This window comes from Schistocerca nitens, chromosome 11 (assembly GCF_023898315.1).
Source record: "Schistocerca nitens isolate TAMUIC-IGC-003100 chromosome 11, iqSchNite1.1, whole genome shotgun sequence".
Taxonomy (NCBI): domain Eukaryota; kingdom Metazoa; phylum Arthropoda; class Insecta; order Orthoptera; family Acrididae; genus Schistocerca; species Schistocerca nitens.
The window spans coordinates 20,096,347-20,122,348 of record NC_064624.1 but is presented as its reverse complement, the minus strand read 5'-3'; the positions used below and the strand labels follow the sequence as shown (position 1 = coordinate 20,122,348).

Genomic DNA, 26,002 nt, shown 5'->3' with positions numbered 1-26,002 from the left:
AAGCTTCAATATTTTGATTAGGTATCTAGTATGGATGTTAATTAGGTGGATAATGACTGTTCATGAACAAGAACATTGTCACAGGAATCAAGGGGGAAAAATTGCAAACTGATGAATGAATGTACACTTGCAGATGGTTTCAATCTAAGACTGCATTTTTGGCACTGCAACTTATATGAAGCCTTGAATAAACGGAAATACTGTCTGAAAGGATGGAAATGGTTGTAAATTTTCCAGTACATTTGCAGTGAGCCTTTTTTAAAAGTTCTACATCTTCCCAACATCTGGTCATCTGGCATTGCAGAACACCATTTACTGAAGGACACACATATTAATGGCCACATCATCACCCATTAAACACTGCAGGCTGACACTTCATACTGAGTGGCAGTGATAACAGCTGATGCATGAGCTACCCCTGTACTATCTGGGTCCCATTATTCCACCTGCAGTTAAACCCTTTCCCACAGATCAAAATTGTGATGTCTTTCTGGTGGAACATGTTGGAAATAGAAGATTACAGATACTGAAAGCATGCCTGCTCCAGTGTTATCTTTTGTTCTGACTGTAACTTTTCACTTTTTTGCAATGTGTTGGGTATATAGTTTTGTTTGGCATGGGTCTGGTAAATTTCGAGTGTTTATAAACTTGTAATTGGGATCACACGATTTTTGGACGTAACTGAGATCATGGTGTGTGTCAGATTCTAGAAGTTGACAACTGAATCACTAAATCTTGTTATTTCTTTTTAACTCAATTAGATACAACATAGGAAAGTGAAGTAACTGTATATTAATAATTAAGAAAGAAATCGGAAAAAATATGCAAGTAAAGTTTCAAACAAATACCTTCTGTTTCTCAAAGTACTAGAAATGAAACTTACAATTAAAATTTTATGCTATGCCAGTCAACCATAAACAAACCAGAATAATGAATAGAATTTGTGGAAAAGTTCAACAATAAATAAATTTTGATGTTAGTTATTTATCAATTGTTTTAGAGACCTCCATGTAAGCATTGTGTAGGTACTGGGTACTTGTGTCAAATCCTTAATCTTTACTGCACAACAATTTTTGTTGCAGGTACATTCATACACTATTCATGCAGTGTCAATGGAAGTGCAAATATATTTTATTGACACACATACTACACCCTGGACAATAACACCGCTAATGGTTTAGACCACATATGTTATAAACGTTGGCACTGCAGATGTTACCTCTACTTTATTCCTTTGTTGTCTCGATTCTCAAACCAAAGAGCTGTCATTATGAACAAAAACCCTTTCTTACAATGTATCTATCTACTCTGGTACCCCTCCATCCAACAACTAGTAAGGTCAGGGGATTAATAGGACATCTCGCCACCTTTACTTGGTCTTTCGGCTGAAGCTGGTTGCGAAGTCCCACTGCATATATATAAGCTAGTATTACAATGGGGTCACCATTCCCGAAGACTACCAACCCCCTCAATAATCAATATAGTTGAAGTACGGTTCTTTTAGTCTCAGAACTCATGGATAATGATGTTTGGTTTGTGGGGCACTCAACTGCACGGTCTTCAGCACATGTACGAAGTCCTACTTTTTACACATTCTATTTTTTTACACAGTCAAAGGTAGCCACTGTCACAGATGATGATGATGATGATGAAGAAATGATGAGGACAATGCAAATACCCAGTCACTGGGCAGAGAAAGTCCCCAACGCGGCCAGGAATCAATCCTGGGAACCCATGATCTAGAAGCAGCAATGCCAGCTACTAGACCATGACTATGGACAGAACTCATTGAGAATAATAAGTCTGTTCAGGCTGGTTTGAATGGTTAGAGAGACGTGGCACACACTGCATATTGTAAAAAACACTGGCAGCAGTCACCATAGTTATTACATTGTAATAACAATAAACACACACTGTTGATAAAAACCCCTGCTGAGTAGCAATCATAGAACGAGTGTGGTATCTCTGCAAGACATCATAGCAACTTTATTATGACTCTCCTGAGGACAAAATTGTTTGAACAGCACCCTGTTTTCATGACAAGAAGTCGATCTGGGGCGTTTCAAGTGATTATAATTAAACTGACAGTGTTCTGGGTGCTGCAGTGTGGGCTCTATACTTTGCAGGATGCTGTAACATTGTATAGGTGTTCATTAACTGGTGTCCTCACCAAGTACACTGAAAAATAATTTTTCAATTTCCGCCACCAGGTGAAAATATGGCGCTGTAAGCAGTGAGAATGAGGTATCAGTGCAGGAAAAAAAAAAGAGGAGAAACGATCAGACCAATGATAATGGTGGTTCTGATATGTTTATTAGGATATGATCAGAAGTTACATGTTCAAAATGGTCTACTGAATCTACAACATGCTGATCCATGACGACATGGTTAGCAGTTGCCTACAGCATATCCAGTTTAATAAGGTTGATTGTCATCATATGATATCCTTCTCATCAGGAGTATCTGGATACATCCCCAAAAAATCTTTCACATATCCCAACATCCACATGTCGCATCAGTTTAGGTCAGGGGATCTCGAAGGCCACATATCTTTAAACTACATAGATATAACGTGGATGATACCGAAGGTTTCATGAAACCAATTGTTCACTCAACTGACATATCACGCCACCTCATCTCACATCAAAATAATGTCACAGACACTATTATGTTCTTGAAATGATGGAATCTCGTCGCATAACAAGGTCTTTATAAGGTTCAGATGTGACTTGTGAAATCACACCACACTGTCACGTAAGCTGAGTGGAGTGGATGTTCCTGCACAAGATTTGGGAGGACAACCCCATATGTGACAGTTCTGTGTATTCACAGCCCTATGCAGAGTAAAATATGCCTTGCCCACCCACAGAATATTCCCCAGCAAAAGGTCACTCATTTCCATGCATGCCAAAAATGAAAGCAAGGTCACAGCGTTGTATCCTATCATGGGTTTCTTTAGTCATGGGCTTTCTTTAGCAACACATTCTGAGCCTTACAGAGATACTAGTGTAAAATGTGCCACAAAATGTTTTGAACTGTTGATTGGGATGAGGCAGAGGCAGAGGCAGAGAGTGAGTGTGAGTACTCTAGCACTCACTGCAGAATTTGAGCCATCTGCTGCATGGTCGGTTGTACTAAAAGCAACTTGAGCAACCACTATGGGTGTCTGCTGCACCACTCAATTCACCTATTTCTTCAAATTTCTTGATTGTATTCTTCAACACATTTATTTCAATAATATTCCTCCAATGCAGTGCCACTGGTCTGATAGAACAAGCGTACCACTAGTGCACAGTGTTTCTTGTCAATAGCCACTTCATTGCATATGGAAGGCTTAAACCTTAACTAGGGGGTATACTTTGGCAAGAAAAAATTTCCCAGATTTCCCAATTAGAAACGCGCTTTCTAGGCTCAAAAACTTTTTACTGGATGGAAGTACATTCTTCCATGTCAAAAGATGGTATCATTTCCCTAGGAGCTGTAAACCTTATCAATCCCTTGAATGGTTATGGATTTATAAACCTATGCATAACTTCCTGGCACTTTATGAATCTCAACCTAGCAAAAATCAAAGCATTTTTGAAAGATCTTTGATGCACGGAAACATGTACACTACATATTTTTGTATCACGTAAGTATAAACACAATTACATTATGCTAGCTTCCAAAGCACTGAAATCATGACTGCGGCGTGCTTTTGCCAGCCAAGCATTGCTCGTCACATGATCTCGCCAAAGATGACACAAATATTCAGAGCATAGGCAATGATGTAGTCAGCCAATGACAACATGAATGTTAAGATGTGCAAACACACAAACGGAAGAAGTTAATGATTTAATTTAATATACATCAGTACAACTACAAGAGAACCTTAGTGTTGATATATAATATTGACTTTTCAAAAGTTTTTGCTGTTTTTTTCGAGGTGTGGTTAGGCAGGACCCTAGGAGCACCAGCTTCAATTTTAGCAGCTTTATATTTCTGACAAGCACGATTATGAATGTCACTGATGTGCACTGGACACTTCGTGGGTTACATGGCTGTTTACATGTTCTGTACACCACTGACTTTTCCCACAGTAAAGCTTGTTACATGTGAAATCGCTCAAGGACTTACTTCAGTCTTGTTTTTGAAAAGGCAACTATACTTTTTGCCAGCATTAATGCATGATCTGTAATCAATGAAAGAAGTACAATAATTATGAGACACTAAACTCGAAACTTGGTCATTTTTTGTTTGTATTATTCTTTCAAGATATATGAAATGCAAGTGTGCCAACAAAATTTAAAATTATGGCATAAATTGCTGGTATTTTGGGACCAAATTTTTCAACATTGCTGGTCCTAAGCGTTAAGTCTTGAATGGGAATATAATGCTCCATGATCTAAGGAATTCATCACACAGTCTGACACGCATCATCATCTTATATTTACGTTGAAAGGAACACTTCTGAAACCTACATTCGCGATATTTCACCATCTTCTGTTAGAAATGTAAGCAGCTGTGACGTCACTAATCAAAATCAGCCCAAGAATGAAACATACTGAAAGCAGTTTGTTGTTAGAAAATAATGCAGAATTTTTAACAACGATGTCGGCAGATGCCTGTGTGTGCACTCGTTTTGTTGTTTTGAATGGCTCATTTCCTTTCCAACAAAATATTTCTTTTGGTGATATTCCCTCGTTTTTGTTTTATTGCTGCAGTACTACTCTGCAATAGCGGGATAATGTAATTTTTTTATTAGTGTATCAGGTCTTAGCAATCAGAATTACAAAAATTTAACTGAAAAATAAAATAATAAATTACTGGAATTCTGAAACATCCCTAATCCGGATCTGAGCAGATCCGAGTCCTTTTTGTGTGGCTATATTAAAGACAACGCCAGCCCGGCTGGTTCCCCTTATTCCGCCTCAGTTACACTATGTCGGCGATTGCTGTGCAAACAAGCTCTCAACGTATGCGCACACCACCATTACTCTACCACGAAAACCTAGGGGCTACACTCATCTGGTGCGAGACGTTCCCTGGGGGTCCACCAGGGGTCGAACACCACAATAACCCTGGGTTCGGTGTGGGGTGGCAGAGGGGTGGACTGTCGTAGTTGTTGTGGGGTTGTGGCCCACTGCAGCTGCAGTGGGGATGGAGCCTCTCTGTCTTTCCTAGGTCCCCAGTTAACGTACAATACAATATTAAAGACACGGTGTACAGCAGTAACCCCAAAACCATTACTGAGCTGAAAACCGACATTGAGGGGGTCATCAACGACATTGATGTTCCGACACTTCAGTGGGTATTGCAGAATTATGCACTCTGGCTGTACCACAGCATCGCCAATGTTGGCAGGTATATCAAACATGTCAATCTAAATCAGAATATCTGTAGAAAAGTTTACATGTGGAATAAAGTGTGTAAACGCTGTAGTTTGTAACTAATTTACGATTTTTTCATGCAGTTTAATAATTGTCACCTTGTATCTTTGCTAAGTGACAGACTGGGCACTGGACTAAGTGCTCCATATCCATCACTGCTATTTGTGTTTTGACTGAGCAATTCAGTTACAAATGTTGGTGTGGCTTTCTGCCCTAGTTGAGAGTGAGGTTATTATTTCCTTTGTCATAATTCATAGGAAGTTGAAATCACTGTGAATGTTCATCATCCTTTCCCCACAGTATCTCCCTGATATCCTTCACACTCTGATTCTATCATGGAAACAATTTGTGATAAAGAGAAAAATTAAGGGACCACCCATTGAAGCTTTCCGCATTTGGTGAGGTTTGTATACTGGAGAGTGTACATCATCCGTGTGGGTATACACACACACACACACACACACACACACACACACACACACACACACACTTTAGAACCTTTTACTCTAAATATCTAATTAAGTGTACAGTCCCTGCCTGGTTTCATGATATGATATTACACTACATTACATTACACTACATTAAATTACATTAATACTCGTTCCCCAGATCATGAATATGACATTTTGCCATGTGGAGCTTGTGAGTTTAACTTTAGGTTTCTTTACACAACGAATATTTTCTATTTACAATCACTATTTTGTATTACAAATTCATCTGCTGAGTAGACGATGCCATCATTCATAAATTCTTTTGATTTATTTTTAGATGCTAGTTGGCTATCTGTCAGACTTTTAATGCTACCTGGTAAACGACCAAACAATTTTGTGGGAGCACAATTCATCTCTTCCTGTGCCAAAGTCAGATTTAGCCCACTGCACTTTTCTGTTATCTTTGAGCCGGCCGCAGTGGTCTCGCAGTTCTAGGTGCGCAGTCCAGAACCGTGCGACTGCTACGGTCGCAGGTTCGAATCCTGCCTCGGGCATGGATGTGTGTGATGTCCTTAGATTAGTTAGGTTTAAGTAGTTCTATGTTCTAGGGGACTGATGACCACAGCAGTTGAGTCCCATAGTGCTCAGAGCCATTTGAACCATTTTTTTGTTATCTTTGAACTGTGGTTCATCATTAATAACAAATTCCATAAGTTAATGTACATATTGTAATTGTACTCCTGATACCTCCAATTCCCTAAGTATCTGCAAGGTGATCTTGGGTGCTCTCCACCTATTATTCTGATTATGCACTTTTGTACAATGAATACTTTTTCTCTTAATGATGAGTTAATTTACTGATATGTTTGTCACCAAAATTTGCAATAACCCTTAAAGCATAAGATGCTGAACTGAAATGTTTCATCAGCTCATTGATGCGTTTCTTCCAGTCAATTTTTCATCAATGCACACACCCACAAATTTCGAATATTCTGCTTAGCAACAGATTTCTGTTCCACATCTATATTTATCAACGGTATTATGCCATTTACTGCACAGAACAATATATACTGTTTTCTCAAAATTTGTTGTGAGATTATCTGCAGACAACCACTTCATTTCCTGAATGACATAAATCACAATTTCCTCAGCTAATTATTGTTTGGGTGTGATTACTGCATCATTAGAAAAATAACTAGTTTTGCATCTTCATGAATGTAGAGTGCCAAGTCATTAACATATATTAAGAAAAATTTGGGGAACAAAACGAACACTGTGGGACATTGTTCTTGATACCTCCCCAGTTAGAGGACCGCTGACTTTACTGTTACTGTTAATTTCTACCTTCTGGATTCTTTCACTTAAATACGAATTAAACCGTTAGTGCATGTCCAACTCACAACAGGCTTTCAGTTCTCTGCTGGAAGTGCTATCAGTTCCATGCGAGCTTTTACTTTGAGCGAATTTATTATTTTCCTAGTTTCAGTTGAGGTGGGTTGAATTTCAATTCTATCAAATTGCATAGATACTGCTTCTTCCATGTACATCCTATTATTTCCTAATGAACACCTGGATCCTATTTTCTTTACACCATTTACAAAATGATTATTGAAATTACTTCTTACTTCTGGTTTTTGTTAAACTTTTCATTGAGTTTGATAGAAATACAGTCTTCCTGTGATTTCGACTGTCCTGTTTCCTTTCTAGCAATATCCCAAACTGTTTTATTATCAGAGGTGCGAATGTGAGACATAATGCACACAATTCTTAACTTTTTAATACCTTTTCTTAATACAGTGCAAGTTTTTTTTTAATACTTGGCTCTTTCTGGATAATTATCCTTCTGGCTGTAAAATAAATTTCCATTTTCTGCATAAAACATATTCTTATCTGTTTACTAAGTCACAGCTTTTTAGATTGTTTCTTACGATTACGTTTTGTTTGATTCCTTAGGGAAATTATTTTTGCATTAAATTTGAAATTGGCATCAGGTTCCCTGCAGATCTCATCCCATTCTCTTGCTAGCTCTTATCAAATATATGCTTCTGTCCAGTGTGCACACTGACAGTGACTGTCAAAAAATCTGCAAAGCCATGTCAATAGCAGCATGAATTAAGCAAAGCATTACCATATGACCTTGTCTGTCTGGTACTCACTGCTTATAATGCTATTCGAAAGGCACCCGTGGTGGAAACGACACTGCGGTGAAGGTATGAGCTTAGAGATATCCACTAAGTCAAAATAGGCCAAAGAGTGCTTGTTGGCATTCAAAAAATGGAGTGAAGATGAAGGCTGTGAAAACTGGCATAACCCTCTCAACCACCACTTGTTGCTCTATGATGTAGAGCAGCACAAACTTTATGCAGGGAAGCAATCTTGTTGCCTTTCACAAGTTACGTGTGACAAGTTTTTGCAAGTCCAGTGCATGTCTTGGCCAAGTGATACATGATGTAGGGTCATTGCACACGGGCTTAACAAAGCAGGAACCAATATTGACATCGATCAAGTTTACAATACTGAGTATGACCTGTTAAAATAGCATCTACAACGAATTATACAGATGCGGGCTTGGTTGCTGCTTTCATGTGGACGGACGAAGAGAGAGAGAGAGAGAGAGAGAGAGAGAGAGAGAGAGAGAGAGAGAGAGAGAGAGAGAGAGAGGCGACAGGGGACAGGGAGGGGGACAGAGAGAAGACAGTAACGGAGCTAGGGCCTGAGGTGCACAGGATGAAAAGGGGATATTTGAGCGGACGTTGGAAGGAAAACAATGACAGGACCTTCCTGCCTCCTCCATGTGCTTCTGCTGATTGTACATGTAGCAGCTCCTGTTCCAAGTGCCCTCTGCTCTGCATTCACAGGGTCAAAATTCCGCTCAGTTGAGATGCATGTCATTTTTCACAGATATCAGCGTTAGCATCCATCCATGAACACAACCACTCCCATGGCCACTGCTCCAGCAACTTACGGAAGCACACACTGCCCTGTTCTCCTTACATCTCTGAGCCCATCATGTCATATCACATTACTACAACTAACATGAATTAAGTGTTGCGTATGTATGAATTGTTTAAAATGCCTGTCCATACAACGAACGTTTAAGTACTGATGTACCTGCAACTCTTATGTTTCGTTACTATTGTGTCAGTAGTAGGTGGTACTTTCTTCTTTAAATATCCACGTACAACTCCCTCGCAGCATTTGCATCTTGATAATAACTGATGAATACGTCTACTATGTATTATACACAGTTAATACCCTTTTTGGTCATGGCATGCTGTAATGGGAGTGGTGGTGATGAAGATACTGAAGCAACTTGCTGCTGTTGCTGTGGTATTCCAGAAAATGAAATGAGGGTACAGTTGGTAAATATGTGAAGAGCAACTGGCTTTGAGACAGTTAGCCACACCACCTAAACGTCCTAAGCCAACGAGCATAGACATATGTAAGATGACGATGATGGCTGATCTATATCTACATTAGTACTCTGCAATTCACAATTAATGGCCTGGCAGAGGGTCATGGAACTATCATTTTAATCTACTTCTCTACCATTCCACTCTCACTGTGTGCAGGGAAAACGAACATGTACATCTTTCCATGTGAGCTCTGATTTTTCGTACTTTACTATGATGATAATTTCTCCCTACGTAGATGGGCACCAATAAAATACCACACTGATGACAAAATTCGTGTTTGAGATTTCATGAAAAAGTCTTGCTGTAGTGAAAAACGCCTTTGTTTTTTACCACGACCCCAGTTCATGTAGCATATCTATAGCACTGTCTACTTTATTTCGCGATAATACAAAACGAGCTGTCCTCTTCTGAACTTCTTTGATGAGCCCTACCACACTGTAATACTCCACAAGAGCACAGACAAGCCGTTTCTTTAGTTGACCTGTTACGTTTTCCAAGTGGTCTGCCAGGGAATCAGTCTTTGGTTTGCTTTCTCCAGAGCATTATCTACATGAATGTTATGATTTTATTTATTCGTGAGTGTAATTCCTATATATTTAGTTGAGTTCACAGCTTTTAGGTTTGTATGATATATCTTGTGAACGAAATTTAGCACATTCCTTTCAGTACTCATGTGGTTGACTTCATAACTTTCATTATTTACAGTCAATTGCTATTTTTCACATCATACCGATATCTTTATCACTTCACAATTCGTTTTGATCATCTGATGACTTTACAATAAGGTAAATGACAGTATAATCTGCAAATTATCGAAGAGAGCTGCTCAGATTGTTTCCTAAATCGTGTATGTAGGTCAGAGACAAGAGAGGGCCTATAACACTTACTTGAGAAACGTCAGATATTACTTCGATGGCTTTCTGTCAGTTATTACGAACTGTGACCTTTCTGGTACAAAATCACGAATCAGTGCACACAACTAGGGTGCTACTCCAGGGGCACACAATGTAATCGAAAGTCACTTGTGAGGAATTGAGCCAAAAGCCTTCTGTAAACCAAAAAATATGGAATCCATGTAATGTCATTTGTCCAAATCAGCCATTACTTTGCGAGAATACAGAGCTTGTTATGTTTCACAAGAATTATGGTTGTCGAATATGTGTTGGCTGTTTGTCAATAAATGATGTCTTCAAGGTAATTCATAATGTTCACACAGATAATATTTTCCAAAAACCTATTCCAAAGCGACTTTAGTGGAATATGTCGGCATTTCATCGGATTACTCCCATTTCCTTTCTGGGTTCTGGTGTAATTTGTGTAAATATCCTGTCTTCGGGTACCTATCTTTCTGCAGTTGAAGAGTTGTATATGACTGCTAAGTATAGAGCTATTGTATCAGCATATTCTGACAGGAATCTGAATGGTGTACAATCTGGACCAGAGGCATTGCTTTTCTTAAGCGTTTTAAGCTGCTCCACTATGTTTAGGATACCCACTTCTCACTTACTCATGTAGGCAGTTATTCTTTATCAGAATTTTAGAATACTTACTTTGCTTTTCCTGTGAAGGAATTTAGGAAATTCGCCTTCACTAACTCGTTTTAGTAGCACTGTCGTCAGTAACTTTACCATTGTTATCACGCAGTGAAGGTATTAATGCACCATGTCAGCTGTATACTTTACATACAACCAGAATTTCTTTGGGTTTTCATCCAGATTACGAGACGGAGTGTCGTTCTGGAAACTATTAAAAGTCTCTCTTATTGAAATTCGAGATAAATTTTGAGCTTCTGTGAAACTTCACCATATCTGTGGTTTTTGCATTCTTTTAAATTTGGCATGTGAATTTCATTGCTTCTGCACCAAAGGGCTGACTTGTTTCGTGTCAGCACCACCTCTTAATTTGACACTTATCTCTCAGTTATTACTTATTTTACTTTAAACAACATCTGGACTATGTTTAGAAAGATTTATCTGGAGGAGTGGAAACTGCCTCTTCGGAATGTGTCAAACGAATTTTTATCTGCTTTTTCAAGAGCATAAATTTTGTGTTTATTTTAGTTAGTTTCGATGTTACAGTGTTCACTCTTGTGAACTCTTCATGGCTACAGAACACTGCAGTCACTAATCCCTTTATCTGTTATGCTCCCTGTTTGGTCAGGGTTATTAAGATATCAATGATGTTTTCGCAACCATTTACACTTCAAGTGGGCTCCTGAACTCATTGTTCGAAATAATTTTCAGAACGGTTTCTAACGACGTTTTATGCCTACCACTGACATTAAACATTTATTTTCGCCAATATATGAAGGGTAGACTGCAATCCCCACTAACTATAATTGTACGATTGGCATACCTATTTGAAATGACAAGTTTTCTTTGAGCTCTTCACCAACTGTTTCATCGAAGTCAGAGCGTCGGTAAAGGGAACTTATTAATTTACTCCAGTCGGTAGGTGTAAGCTCCACCCGTACTAATCATAATGTGTTGGCTTTCAGTCAGCATCTTCATCTTCATTAGTTAAAACGTCTGGCCTCAGAGGCTGTGGTCGATCTGTGAAACTACTTCATGACATTTCATTGCCAACTGCAGGCAACAACTTCCGAGGTGAGTCAACGACTGGCTACCAGGCCGTGCAGGTCCCAACATTGCCTGTCCATGACTGATTTCCAGTATGATAATGAGTTCCACGAACAAGCATAAGGCGTGGCCACAGGCATTCCTCTGAGTCCAGCTGTTGATAATCTTTTCATGGAATTTTTTGAACAGGCGCTGCAGTCTGGCAGTAAAACCCCTTTAAAGTGGTATCGGTATGTGGATGAGACTTCTGTGATATGGAATCACAGTGAAGAGAACTGTATGGTTTCTTGGTGTATCTGAATAGTATTAATCCAAGGATACAATTTACTATAGAGGAACAGAGAAATGGACAACTAAATTTTTTGGATGTATCAGTAATTAAACAGGCAGATGCGAGTCTAGGGCAGAAAGTGTATAGAAATGAAACACACACCGACCATTACCTTCATAAGGATTTGAACCATCATCCCAGGCTGAAGAGAGGTGTTATTAGAACACTGGTGGATAGAGATAGTGAGATCTGTGAGCCAGTATTTGCAATATGATCTAAATCATTTGCGAATGACTTAAGAAAAATGGATATGCTGACAACGAGATATATCAAGCACTTCATCCCAGAAGGAAAGTGTGTGACAACATTCAGCAAGAACAACTGTCAGCTGGAAAAGTTTTTGTTCCATTTATTTATTAATATATACTACGAACCGTATTGGGAAAGTTCTGGCCAAGTTTCTAGTTGAAATAGTCTTTAGATCCACAAAGAAGATTAGTGAGTGGAAACATAGGCTTCTGAGGCCGTCGTCACAGCCAATAAAATTCTTCTGGGTTTGAGGCTGCATTGTCAATTATAAAATTTTGTAGTTGACAATGCGACCTCGAACCCAGAAGAATTTTATTGACAATGCGGCCTCAAACCCAGAAGAATTTTACTGACCAAGATTAGTCAGTGCTTAAGATCGGTGAAAGACGCACGACAGCTCCTAAGCAACTCCTGAGGTGTATGAAATTCCGTGTGGCTGTGGGAAGGTTTATATTGGAGCAAAGATAAGAAGTGTCGATACCTGCTAAACTGAACACAAAACTGTCAAATGGGATGTACCGACAAATTAGCTGAAGTAGAACAAGTTTTTAAAGATGGTGATCATGAAATAAAATTTAGTGAGACAAGAGTATTCGCCAGAACACCAATTATTTTGCAGGTATGTATACGAAAACTATAGAAATTCAGGACCACCACAATAATTTCAACAGAATAAAGGAAGGCTTAAAGTTAGACAGGATATGGTGGTCCACTTTGTTCCAACGACGTGACGATCGATTACATTCAATCCAGAATAATGACATTAGTCAGAGGTAGACTTACAGTCGGCCCCATGTGACGTATGGTGATGCCCTCTATATAAATGGGATCTCCACGACCTGGCTGCTATCATTGACTCACCTCCGGAGATGTTGCCCGCAGTTGGCTACGAAACATCAGGAAGAAGTTGTTTTACAGATAGACCACAGCCTCTCAACCCGTAACTTTTAATTGATCACCTGTACTACCTCACAGGAACTATCCATTTAAATTTCACTACAAGGTAAACTACTTCGAATACCAATGAACACTACACCACCAACTGTATTTCAACTATTCTTTGTGAACATGGTTAGGTCTCTTGAAAAATTTCAGCTCAACTTATTTCCATACATTTATTGTGGTTGTATCTACCCTCTTTCGGTGTTGTACTTGCATCCTTTGAAACTGAAGACATTTCTGCACTTACCTGAGACTCTCTAACCTAAAAAAAGACCAGACTCCTCTACACATTCCCCATACTCGTGGAACTGCTTCCTTTGTATAGTTGACTCCTGACCCACTTAGCAGAACCCATAAATTCACCACCTTTTGGCGCTAGGCGACGTATCTGCAACCTACACAGTTGCAGAACAGTCTGGGACTGATTCAGACCTTCACTCCACTCTGCACCAAAGAACCACTTTCAGTTCTGCCCATGATGCAACAGATGGTGAGCTCCACCTTCATCTCACAAGCAAGACTGGCAGTCTTTACTAGTTAGTCGCCTGAAACCAGAGACAACCTCTTCCAATCCGACGTGGCACATATTGTTAGCACCAATGTGAGCCACCACCTACAGATGGCTATGCCATGCTTTTTATGGCATCCGGAAGCACCCATTTCTTATCTGTAAATACACCTGCCAGTATGCACACGGAATGCACAATGGATTTCTTCCCCTCATATGCAGTCTTATCTCTAAATAGTACCATTATACACTTAACATCAGATCTTTCAATTATCAATAATACTGAAACTTCCTGGCAGATTAAAACTGTGTGCCCGACCGAGACTCGAACTCGGGACCTTTGCCTTTCGCGGGCAAGTGCTGGAGCTGTGAGCGAAGAATCACCAACTTGATTCACATCTGAACACAGCAATTACTGTATCTGTCCATACCAGAGTTGGCGTGGTAAATACACAGACATATACGAAATATAGGAGCTGAAGGTAAGGAACACTGACAAAATTTAAAATAAGTCGCTTCTTATGAAAACGAGTCAGCTTACAGTACTCTGATGTGCTACTGCTGCTACTATGAGAGCTACCACTGGATTGGGCGATCTAAGTTCTGAAAGTAACACAAAACGAATGATGCAATGTAGACAGTGGTTCTATGCACTACACAGTTAATAAAGTGTATAAATGTGTCTGATAAATACACAAATGTGCACAAAATAAGGGATCTGAAGCTAAATAACAATAATAAAATAATACAATGATATTACTAATAAAATAATATATAATTACAACAGTATTAGATGTCACGAAAATATAGTTACAGCAATTGATAAATAGCTTGCTCGCTTGTGACAAACATCAAAGGATAACGATGTCAAGCCATGTATCAGAAGTCCCTATTGTGAGTCTGTTCAAGTATTAATGCTGATGAACAGAGAAAATGAGCAAATAATCCTCTAACAATATGTGCTTTCGTTGCAGCAAAGGTGAAGATGTTGCAGCAGCAGGCATCAACATAATGTTTTTCAATCAAATCTACTGTTTGAATACCAGTGGGTGTAAGCATGTTATTGTCAGTGTAATATCGAATAGGGATTTCTTGAAAACCATCGATTTAGTGATGACAAAGTAATATTCGACTTGGATGAATGACATTGACCATGCAATGTGTCAAAGCATGATTTCAGCATTGTTCCACAGAAAAGTTTGCTCTCCCCTGATGTTACTGAGTCGTCATATGATCTCTGTAGGGGATTCAGTTGGTACAGTTAAAATATTTAATAACAGACGGAGCACACATCTACAACAGCAGATTTTTAACATTTTAATGAAATGCGGTACAGGATAAGCTAGGGTGTGGGCAAAGATGTCAGTCATATATCCTCCAATTCAACGGCACATTGTGCAGTAATCTACTTTTGATAGCTTGCCAAACTATCCACTCATTGGAAACTACCATAGCTCCACTCCATGATGCATTCTGTGCATTGATGGAAGTGGAAATGTATTATTCAACATTACCAGATGTGCGCACTGAATTACGATCTAAATTAAGTTTGTTGGTATACCCAGCTGTAAGGAAGAGTTTATAAAACCCCTCTATTTCAATGTAAATAAACAATTACCACCATAACCAAGTGGACAAAATAGTCTCACCACAAGGGTCTTTAAATGATTGGTCCTGCAATGATGAAGGTAGAAACCAGAAGAACAACAGAAATGGTTCATTACTTCCATTGGGGCTTCATGCTGTAGATCATAATTAAGTTATTACACTGTTGACATTCTGTGGGAGTCCACTTAGAGCATGTATATATTTTTCAAAAATTCTGTTTCAGTCAAAATATCAGCTACTGCAGGAGATTTTGCATGGAGTTAAGGCACTAACATACTGAACTACCGGCAAAAGCAATGATATTCTACCACCTGAAAATGTAAAACCAAACAGCACATTCTTATTTGTTAACATCTCAGTGGAAAATCAGGATATCTGCAGATATTTCTGCTTTGATCGCCACATGCAAGTCAATATATTTTATTTCAGTGAGACATACTTAAGCATACCACAGCTGTTGGTCTGAACTTCTGAACAGGACAATCTGAATTTAAAGCATATTTTCCAAGCATGTGTAGGAGCTCACATGTCACTCAATGAATTCGTTATATGTGAGGACTGCCAGAGTAACTCTCAGTATAGCTTGCTGGTTACAGATAAAACTAGTAAATTGAATGAGGGTCAATAGAAACAAAACTTCAACAAGTTTCTTCAGAAAGGCAATGCACCAAAACGTGCCTGTGTCAGTATATTGTACACTATGTACAAATTTGCGCATGTGCTGCACAAACATTCAGAGGACACAAAGCAAGTGCGTTTGACCAAAAAATGGAGCCAATCAACACTAAATTAATGGAACTGAAGGTCTTGTTAATGGAGGTGCTACAAATGATGTGTTGTTGAATGCTTGAATACAGCAATGTGAACTGTGTGTCAATGAGAAATTAAAGAAGTCAATGCAAAACTAATGTAGATGTGGAACAACAATGTGATAGCTAAGACACTTCACTCCCATCACCACCAATTGTCTCAAAGTATATGGAAGTTGTAAATTTTCAAAAATGGCTTAGTATACAGCAGCATGTTGGCGAAAAAGTGTAATGTTAAAAACTGAGGTGCAGATGGCAATTTGACAGGAGTTACTTTTGTGAAGGTTAGGTCAACTGCAACGAGACGAGCATCTCTCAAACAATTAGCCAGTGTGGAGATGCTGACATCAGAGAACATCATATACAGTGCCGCTATGTGTGGGAAATACGGGAGTTATGCTGACTGATGGTGGGGCTTATAAACCAAACTGCACCTTCCAGTGTGACACCAACTGGAATTCTCTTTCCTGACTTTAAACTGCACGCAAGAATGAAGAGCAACGCCATGGCCTGGCTACTGGGACACATTGCCTATGCTATTTTTGAGATACAACAGTCACGCCATGCACCGACAGGCTGAAAGAGCTGTCAGGGACTATGGATAAAAGCAGAAACAGGAGGAGTAATGCTGAGTTAAGACAGAACATATGGGGGTCATCAGGGCAAAACCATATTTGTTAGGTAAGCACTCAATATGCTTAACCAAGAAGGCAATAAGAACAGGGAACAAGTAATTTCAAAGATTGCCTAGGTTGTTACAGTTAATAATTTCGAAAATGTCAAATGTTAAAAATATACCCTGAAACTCTAAAAACATGTGGTCCAATATTATGCATGACCAATGCATGTAAAACCCCAAAAGGATGAACGGAAGTCTCAGAGCGAGAAATAGAGCAATAGCAGCTCCACATAATGTAGGTAAAATAGTCGAAGTTCAGCCTGAGACACTGAACAATCCACCTCTAGTAACTAAATGAAATCATAGCTCGATTATGACTGCTTACAGCTTCAGCTGGTAAAGAGAATGCAGATCACATGAACAAAATATTATCGATCTTACCTGAGCTTAGAAAAATATACATCGTCGAGTAATTGAGGAGAGAGTTGTTCATGAGCTTTACAGACCTGCACGCAGAATATTTCTGATAATACGAGGAATGGATTATGTATGGCAGGCTGATCTCAAATACACAAGACTACTAACAATCAAATAATGGTTTCTCAGGGTCACAGACACATTCCAATTTCGCTTGGGCCTTACCTTTGAAAGGAAAGATAGGGAAGAAGGTTTGAGAGGTTTCTGAACAATTGTTGCACACAGGACTAATCGACTGTCCAACAACCTTGAGACATGATGGAAGTGAATTTTACGACAGGCAGTTCAAACCAGAATTGGAATGATGTGGGATAAATCACTATTCAACATTCTCCCATTTGGAAGCTAGTATTGCCAATTGGTTGAACTGAACAATTAAAAACCGAATGTGGAAGCAATTGATCTTCAACATATGTGCAAATGGCTGAACATACAGCCACGAATCATTGACAAGTATAATCACATTATTCACCACACAATTAAGAACAAACCTACTGATGTCACAAATGAATTACGGGAAAGCTTTGAACCCAATATTTCCCTCATAGAGCTGGTCATAAGATGTCCAGGGAACAGGACTTTGATGAAATGGGGTAGTTTCTCATCAAAGCTCAACAGCTGGGTGAACACTCACAATCCTATGTAATATGAACAGCAAAGCTCAAACCATGCAGTAGTGGGACATGAGTGCTAGGAAACGTATCAACAAAGTTGAAGGTGGTATTCTCGAGAATCTGCCATCAGAAGTTTGTATCTCTGGATACAATTTCTGTATAGCTGGAACAAAATTGAAATAGCACCTAGCTTATGGTGATAAGGGCTTTAAGGTTCTGGACAATGTATGCAAAGAGGACAACACTGCCTACACTACAAATAAATCTCATCATATTGCAGACCAAATGCTCACTCATTGATAAGGCTGTGCAGGTATGTCATTGATAAGGCAGTGTTTGCTCGAACTTAAATTGGATACTGGACTAACCTTCAAGCAATACTGAATGCAGCTCACTGCATACTAAAGAAGAAAAACCTATGGGATGTTTAAAAAATTGGTATATATGAAGACAGTAACTGTTCTCGAGAGAACAGATACTGTAGATGACTGTGCAGCTTTTCCCTGGAATAAATGATAACTGAAACCCTCAGCTGCTGACAGGTGTTGTTGATATACCTTGATGTGGACAGCTGAAAATGCGTGCCCCGACCAGGACTCGAACCCGGAATCTCCTGCTTATATGGCAGACGCTCTATCCATCTGAGCCACCGAGGACACAGAAGAATGGCGCTACTGTAGGGACTTATCACTTGCACGCTTCCCGTGAGACTCACATTCCCAACTGTCCACAATTCTACCTATGTAATGTACCTTGTAGACATTTCCAGTGAAAAGCTGCACGGTCATCTACAGTATTGGTTCTTTCGAGAACAGTTACTGTCTTCATATATATAGTTAAAGACTACCCAGCCATTGACCTTCGTCTGTGCGAATGCGCACAGATTGCCCAAACTCTTACGGGAATCGCCAAAGTGTGCGCGAGTAATGAGTGAATGAGCAAATGTCTATAAGTTACAGCCACTGGTTTCATTAGCTAGGAGAGCTGAAATCATATTTCGAGCAGTACAGAGTGCCCGAAAATGCGAAAATTAATTACAAACAGCAAAAGGCATAATATGACCATGGAGGCCATCGCTATCATTAAAGGCCTATCTTTACAAAACAGGAAATGGCTTGGGCTGTACATTTAAAAAAAGGCCCACAGCAATGGTACTGGAAAGAAGGATTAGAAACATAAGAGCTGCTTAAACTCGCCAGAAAATTTAAAATAACGAGATTTCACAGCGTTTTTATGTAGGATACACTGCCTGAGACAATGTGGAAATACAAGAAACGTGGAACTGTCAATTTGGATATTGTTTGGGATATGGAGCTCTTGGTGATTTAAGGCCACCTGAAGAATTGTGTTGTCACTTCACCAATAGGAACCAGCTCCTGTACAATGTTCGACTCTACCATGACATCAGTTGATACCTCTGAGGATATTTCTGCATGATACTTTTCCTGAAAATTGCATAAAAACAAGAAGTATGCAAGTCTCCACATCATCTGAATCTACGATGTAACGACGTTCACTCTAATCCTAATTGATCTAAATTGAAAGCAAACTACTTCCCTCCAACATATGAGCATGGGGTAGTGATGTGCTGCATTGGCTGGTCTGGAAACACACAAAAGCATGGCTAACGTCACTGAATTAATAATAAATTGCATCTAGGGAATGGGGAAGTTGTGGCAATACCTCCTGGCTCTTGCGACACTGACAATTCATATGCATACTTGAAACGTTTTCTTAAAGGATTTGAGGTACATGCAAACATTAATATGTTGAAATCAGAGATAAAAGCAAAACACATTGAGGACCTTAGTCACAAATATTCAATAGGATGGCTACTAGGTGTCTCGAAAGGTCAAGTGATGGTGCATAATACTGATAAAATTTTTTAGTTATCAACCGGTGGCCATATCACCTGTCAGTACAATTCGTGTAGAGTGTAATAATATTGCAACGAATTTTCAAACTTGACAACAGATTAGTCCATACTATTTATGCATTTTTTCCTACAGTGTGTCCTGCTTACAGGAGTGAAGAAAATGAAGTCCACAATAAACATGGGCTTCTACATGAAGCCAAGGTGGCAAAAGGTTCACAACCATCAGGAATGTGGCAAGTATCGTGAAGTTACACTGCTGAAGCAGAAGCCAAAAGTGAACTCCGGGAGGTAACAAAGGAGTATGGCGTGCCCCATACTGGCAGACAAGGGAGTCATTGAATAAGAGGGAATAGGACAAGTGGCCAGGTGTGAAACGGCATGCCTATCCAATGAGGACATCATGCCAGTATGACTAGCAGCTCAGCGTCTTCTGCATATACTCTCAACCAGGAGTTGAATAAGAGGGAATAGGACAAGTGGCCAGGTGTGAAACGGCATGCCTATCCAATGAGGACATCATGCCAGTATGACTAGCAGCTCAGCGTCTTCTGCATATACTCTCAACCGGGCTTGTAAAAAGCCGCCAGTAGCGAAACATATTCCATAATGGTGGAGTGTGTTAAGACTGCACATGATGGACAGAGGTGCTGAGGAATGAACTAAACACCCACAGTCTAGTTATGAATGGGCATGGGATAAAAAAATGGAGGAGGGTTGTCTGATCCTCTACCCTGGAAGTACCACTTAGGAGATGTAGGACACTGAGAGACTGGGTACTATGTACAGCCAGGTAAGAATACATGGGATGACCAAGAAAGTTTCCTATGAGACATGAGCGCCAGGAATTTTCTAGTTACAGCGAGTGGAAGAACAAAAGGTGCAAGATTTAAAGAGGGTGTAAGATACTCATTCCGCCTCCAAATATTCATATAAAAGATTTTGGCAGTGGAAAAGTGAAAGCCACTGCCCATGCCTCACGAGAAAAGACGATAGGAACGACGCTGAAGACGCCGCTCAAGGAGACAAGTTGATGTAGAACTGCAACAGATTGTAAAATCATTGACGAAAAGGGAGCTGAGATGCCTGGTGGGAGAGTCCACAATATGGTTAATTGGGATACGAAAGATAATGATACTCTGTACGAGTATTCAGGCTTCTCCTTTTCCTGGATAAATGTGACACAGCCAAACCATATAAACCTCGAGAAAACTTTGTCTTTCAGAACTTCCTGTAGTAAATGGGGCAAATACCTCTGAAGCCCCACATGTATAGAATACAGAGAATACCAGCCCTCTAGCAGATGCATCAGGATGATGGTTCAAAATGTGAAGAGCACATTTCTGCAAGCAAATCACATCGCTGCATGCCTCTGTCCACCAGGGACCAGGACATGCTACAGTAAACTTGAAGTGCATGGTATTGAACATACTGCAGCAGCAAGGATAACGTTCAGAAGACACTTTACCTGGTCATCACATCTGCGTACAGGTCATGAGGGAGTAGTAAAGCCTCCAGTCGGCCTTTGAAAGCTGCCAATTGGATTTGCACTTAGGTGGGATAGGAGTCGGTGAATGGATAGCACATAGACTTATCACTTGAGTATGTGTCAGAGGGAATGGGCCATTCAAGACGATGGATGAGCTAGACAGTGCAGAACGAGAGGTCCAAATGGTAATAAATGTGCATGGAATCTGAAAGGAACGTGGGTGCTCCAATGGTAAGAGAGATGATTCAGAAGGTCAGTTAATAGGGAAGCTCTTGGACAGGTTCTCCATGAGCCCCACAGCAGATGGTGGGCATTAAAGTCGCCATGCAGCAAAAAGGAGTAAGGGAGCTGAACAATGAGCTAGAGCAAGTCCAACGTGGTAACAGCAAATGATGGTGGGGTGTTGATGTTACAAAGAGAAAAGGTGAAATGAGGAAGGAAAATGCAGACTGCAACAGCTATCAGTGGAATGTTTAATGAGATGGATCACCAGCACGGTCTCCCTGCGAGGTGGAATGGTGTCCTTGGGGGAAAGGTTATAGAGGACCTGAAGGAATTTTTTTTTTCTTGGAAGCAGAAAACAAGCGGACACTGAAATTCCAAGGGCAGCTGTAATTCCTCCTTGTTGGATCTAATGCCAGGAATGTTTCATTGGAGAAGAGTTATAATGGGGATTGGGGATGAGGGAACAAATGAAGGTTAGTCACACTGATGGCTGCTGGGTGCCAGCCTTCAAAACTTCACTGCTACAGAGGGCAGAGGCTGGAGAATACTGTTCCATGAGATCTACGAACATACTAGCATTCTCCCTTGGTCAGCCAGTGAATTCCATGGCAGAAAATCGGTAGGCAGTGGGCACCAGCAAAATGGAGGTCAGCTGGGTGAGGGTGTATGTGCCAAAAGCACTGAAGGGGATCTCCAAGTCAGGAAAGGAGAAAACCGTTTGTTTTTTTGTTTCATTTCTTAGAGCTTTCTAGTTGCAAGATGAAGACCATGTTTTTGGCTGTAGAAAGTCTTTGCACAAGTATTGCTTTTGATCTTTCAGCCTGACAGTTGTGCAGCAGGTGATTTCGCCACCAGGGCAAAGATCTGATGGCTTGTTGCGCAGCTGTAGGAGGAGTTGGGGTGCTACTGTGGCCTGAGTGATTTCACTACTGCAATACTGAACTTGAGGTTGCAAGTCTCGGTGGGCATAGTCTCCATTATGCATGGCATAGCAAAAACGGTACTGTAAATGCCAGATGGTAAAATGCACGGATTTAGACTAGCTAACAACTTCAAGTAACAGGGTGGGGTTTTATGTCTTTGACTCGGATCTCCTGGATGGGAACAGGATAAATCTTGAGGAGTGATGCTGTAAGCAGTTGTTGGGCTTGAAAATCGCAATACATCTTCAGAAGCAAAGTTGCATTACATAAATGAGAAAAGAATTTCACAGGGCCTGCAACTGCAACAACACCTTTCGGAATAATGCACGCATAAAACGTAGCAAAGGACTGACCACCTCTGGTATGTGATACCATGAGGAACTTACGTGCAGCTGAGAGGGACTTCAAATCTTTAGCCTCATTCTGTTTATGTTTAGTAGACACACTAAGATGGTGATATTGAGTCACTGAAAAAAAAAAATCCCCCATTATTGCCAACATCTCCAATGGCATGTTCCCTCCACCCTAAGTGACTGTTCACACCTCAGGCCACACCTCCCGAACTCCAGGCAGAGAGACCAATAGGCATTTGGGAAGGTAACAGCTTAGGCAGTCACCCCTCTGTGCCCGGCCTGTATCAGAGGGTATGTGCAAACCGTACCTGTTGACCTGGAGCTGGGAATTGCGCATTACCTTGTGAATTATGCAATACCTTGTCACCTGTAATGTGTGTAATGAATGGGCAAGCCTTCAGGAACACACTGGGATGAAGGAGAAACAAAGAGAATGAGGATTCAAAGGTTAAGTCTTCACAACCTTACTGAAACTGGCACCAGCTAATTATGTTTCTTCTTGATGGTGGCCCATAAACTGTCACCACTACAAGCTTGTGTGTTTCCTGAGCACCACTGTGGCACAGCATTGAAAGAGCTGTTCAACACTATATTCATTAACCTAGAAGGCTGGGAATCAGCTCAAATTTTTGGGTATATAGCCACTCACTCTTTCTTCTTTCTTCTTCTACGACAGTATGACATTAGCTTGTGCCCATCAAGATGAATCTGTTGAATTTCATGTGATGTTCTGCATTAAGCACAATACAGCTGCTGATATACCACCTGAACTTTTATTTTCCTGTACGGATATTAGACATTTGCTCTATTTCTCTACCAACAGTCACATAATGGTTGTTGCAGAGAATAGCATAACTGACCATACTATCTTGTAATGATGTTGCTTACTGGTAATACTGAATAATTACAGTAGTGCATTTTATATCTGAAGTACTTTCACAAGTAATAATAATTTTTATTTCTCACAAAGTTCTGCAGTGAATTATGAAAACTTACCTTGCACTATCAGATGGGTATCTTGTTGAGGTTTCCACCTGAAATATTTGAAGAAATTACCAGTGATTTACAACAGACAAGACAGTAAACAGATTTCTATTAATGCCCACCAACATGTGATTGGTCCACAAAATGCTGTAAGTGAGGCTTCAAAATATCATTAAAGAGGACATAATAAACTGTTGCAGTTAATGATAGTAAGAATTCGCTCTCCATTTTCTCACTTTGTTTTCAGTACTGTAAATAACTACACAAGCCAATAATTCAGCTGTGGCCATACTTCTTATTACACACTTCACAAAGAAAAGTGACAACAAGCATCTTTAATCTGTCATGCTTTTACACCTTGTGTACGATTTTCATTCACTTTTGTTTATTATGAAAACTGCCACTCACTGACAATGAATCGACCATCATAAGTGAAACATTTAGGTCTCTGTCCTCTGGGCAGCCCATACCAACTTGTAGAGGTGAGGAGTGACTTCTAAACCCAACAGCAAGTTACAAAAATGGCTCTGAGCACTATGGGACTTAACTTCTGAGGTCATCAGTCCCCTAGAACTTAGAACTACTTAAACCTAACTAACCTAAAGACATCACACACATCCACACCCGAGGCAGGATTCAAACCTGCATGTTCTAAAGATTGGGAGGTAGCAGTGTAGTACTTCTGGAGACTATGGCATATCGCAACCACAAACAAATGTGCACAGTCAATGGCAAGAACAGGAAATAACAGTAATCAAAAAGCCAAGCACCAGTCATCCTTGAAGAAGAGCAAGGAGGGTGGACAGAATGATTTGTAAGCAATCAGCTGCTGCTCCAAGAGAAGCTTCTCAACAAAACAGGGATCATCTGAAGCAACATAAGGGACTGAGCTGACACATGTCTAGTCACTTAGTAACAGGTGATTTACATGATAAATGAAATAAACCCACTCATAAATTCAAAAAATTAGAACTGGATAGAGTTCCCAAGGAAACCCCGAACTTGGAGTGCCAAAGACGAGTCTAAGGTTTTATGGAGTGACAAAAGTTAATTTAACGTATTTATTTTCTGATGGTGTCCAGTATACAGGGGAGTCACTAACTATTGCCACCAAGAATAATTCTGAAATTATGGTAAGAGTTGAGAAGTTTGTGGGACAAAAGTTGCAGGATAGAATGGGGGCCATAATATGACTTGGGTTTGATGTTGCTTCAGAGATATAAAGGTCAACTTTCTTTTTTTAAATGTGTTGCTATGGTTTGATATATATTTTCTGATAGCGGCTACGGAGACAAATTCAATTGTGTGTAACAGTAAGGTCTCTGAAGGTCAACAAAGCGTCACAAAGGTGGCATGAACGTCCACTTACAGGTGTTCAAAGTGATGGTCATTGGTATGAATGTAGTGCTGCAATGATCTTATCATGGACTGAGTGGTATTCCCTATCACATTGACACATGTCGAAGAACATGCTCTAACAATTCTCTCTCATATATTTTCAGGTGTAGCTAGAATGTCTTTATGAACAATCTCCTTCGCAAATACCCAGGGATCAATGTTGGGGCCATTCCTGTTCCTTATTTATATAAATGATATGCCCTGTAGTATTATGGTTAGTTGAAATATTTATGTTTGCTGATGACACTAGCTTTGTAGTAAAGGATGTTGTGTGCAACATTGGCTCACTTTCAAATAGTGCAGTACATGACCTCAGTTCATGGCCTGTAGAAAATAAACTAATGCTAAATCACAATAAGACTCAGTTTTTATGGTTTCTAACATACAATTCAACAAAACTTGACGTTTTGATTTCACAGAATGGGTCTATGATTAGTGAAACTGAACAGTTCAAATTTCTAGGTGTTCAGATAGATAGTAAGCTGTATTGCAAAGCCAACATTCAGGATCTTGTTCAAAGACTTAATACTGCCATTTTCACTATTTGACGGTATCAGAAGTGAGTGATCGTTCGACATGAAGATTAGTGTACTTTGCTTATTTTCATTCACTTATGTTGTATGGTATTATATTCTGGGGTAACTGTTCCCATTCTAAAAGGTTATTTTTGGCTCAGAAACGGGCGCTTCGGGTAAAAAATGGTGTGAGTCAAGTGCCTCTTGTCCACTTCTGTTCATGAGTCTGGGTATTTTGACATTGGCCTCTCAATCTACAGGGTGGTCCATTGATAGTGACCGGACAAAAT

At 39.9% G+C, this 26,002-nt stretch overlaps 1 protein-coding gene across 1 annotated transcript in view; it reads right to left on the bottom strand.

Moving 5' to 3' along the window:
* The window catches only part of LOC126212983 (zinc finger protein 93-like), a 115,533-nt gene that overhangs the window by 4,963 nt on the left and 84,568 nt on the right, over positions 1–26,002 (bottom strand). Inside the window, exon 5 of the mRNA XM_049940524.1 lies at positions 23,812–23,849. Within this exon, the coding sequence (XP_049796481.1) occupies positions 23,812–23,849 (38 nt within the window). The remainder of the gene's footprint in view (positions 1–23,811; positions 23,850–26,002) is intronic.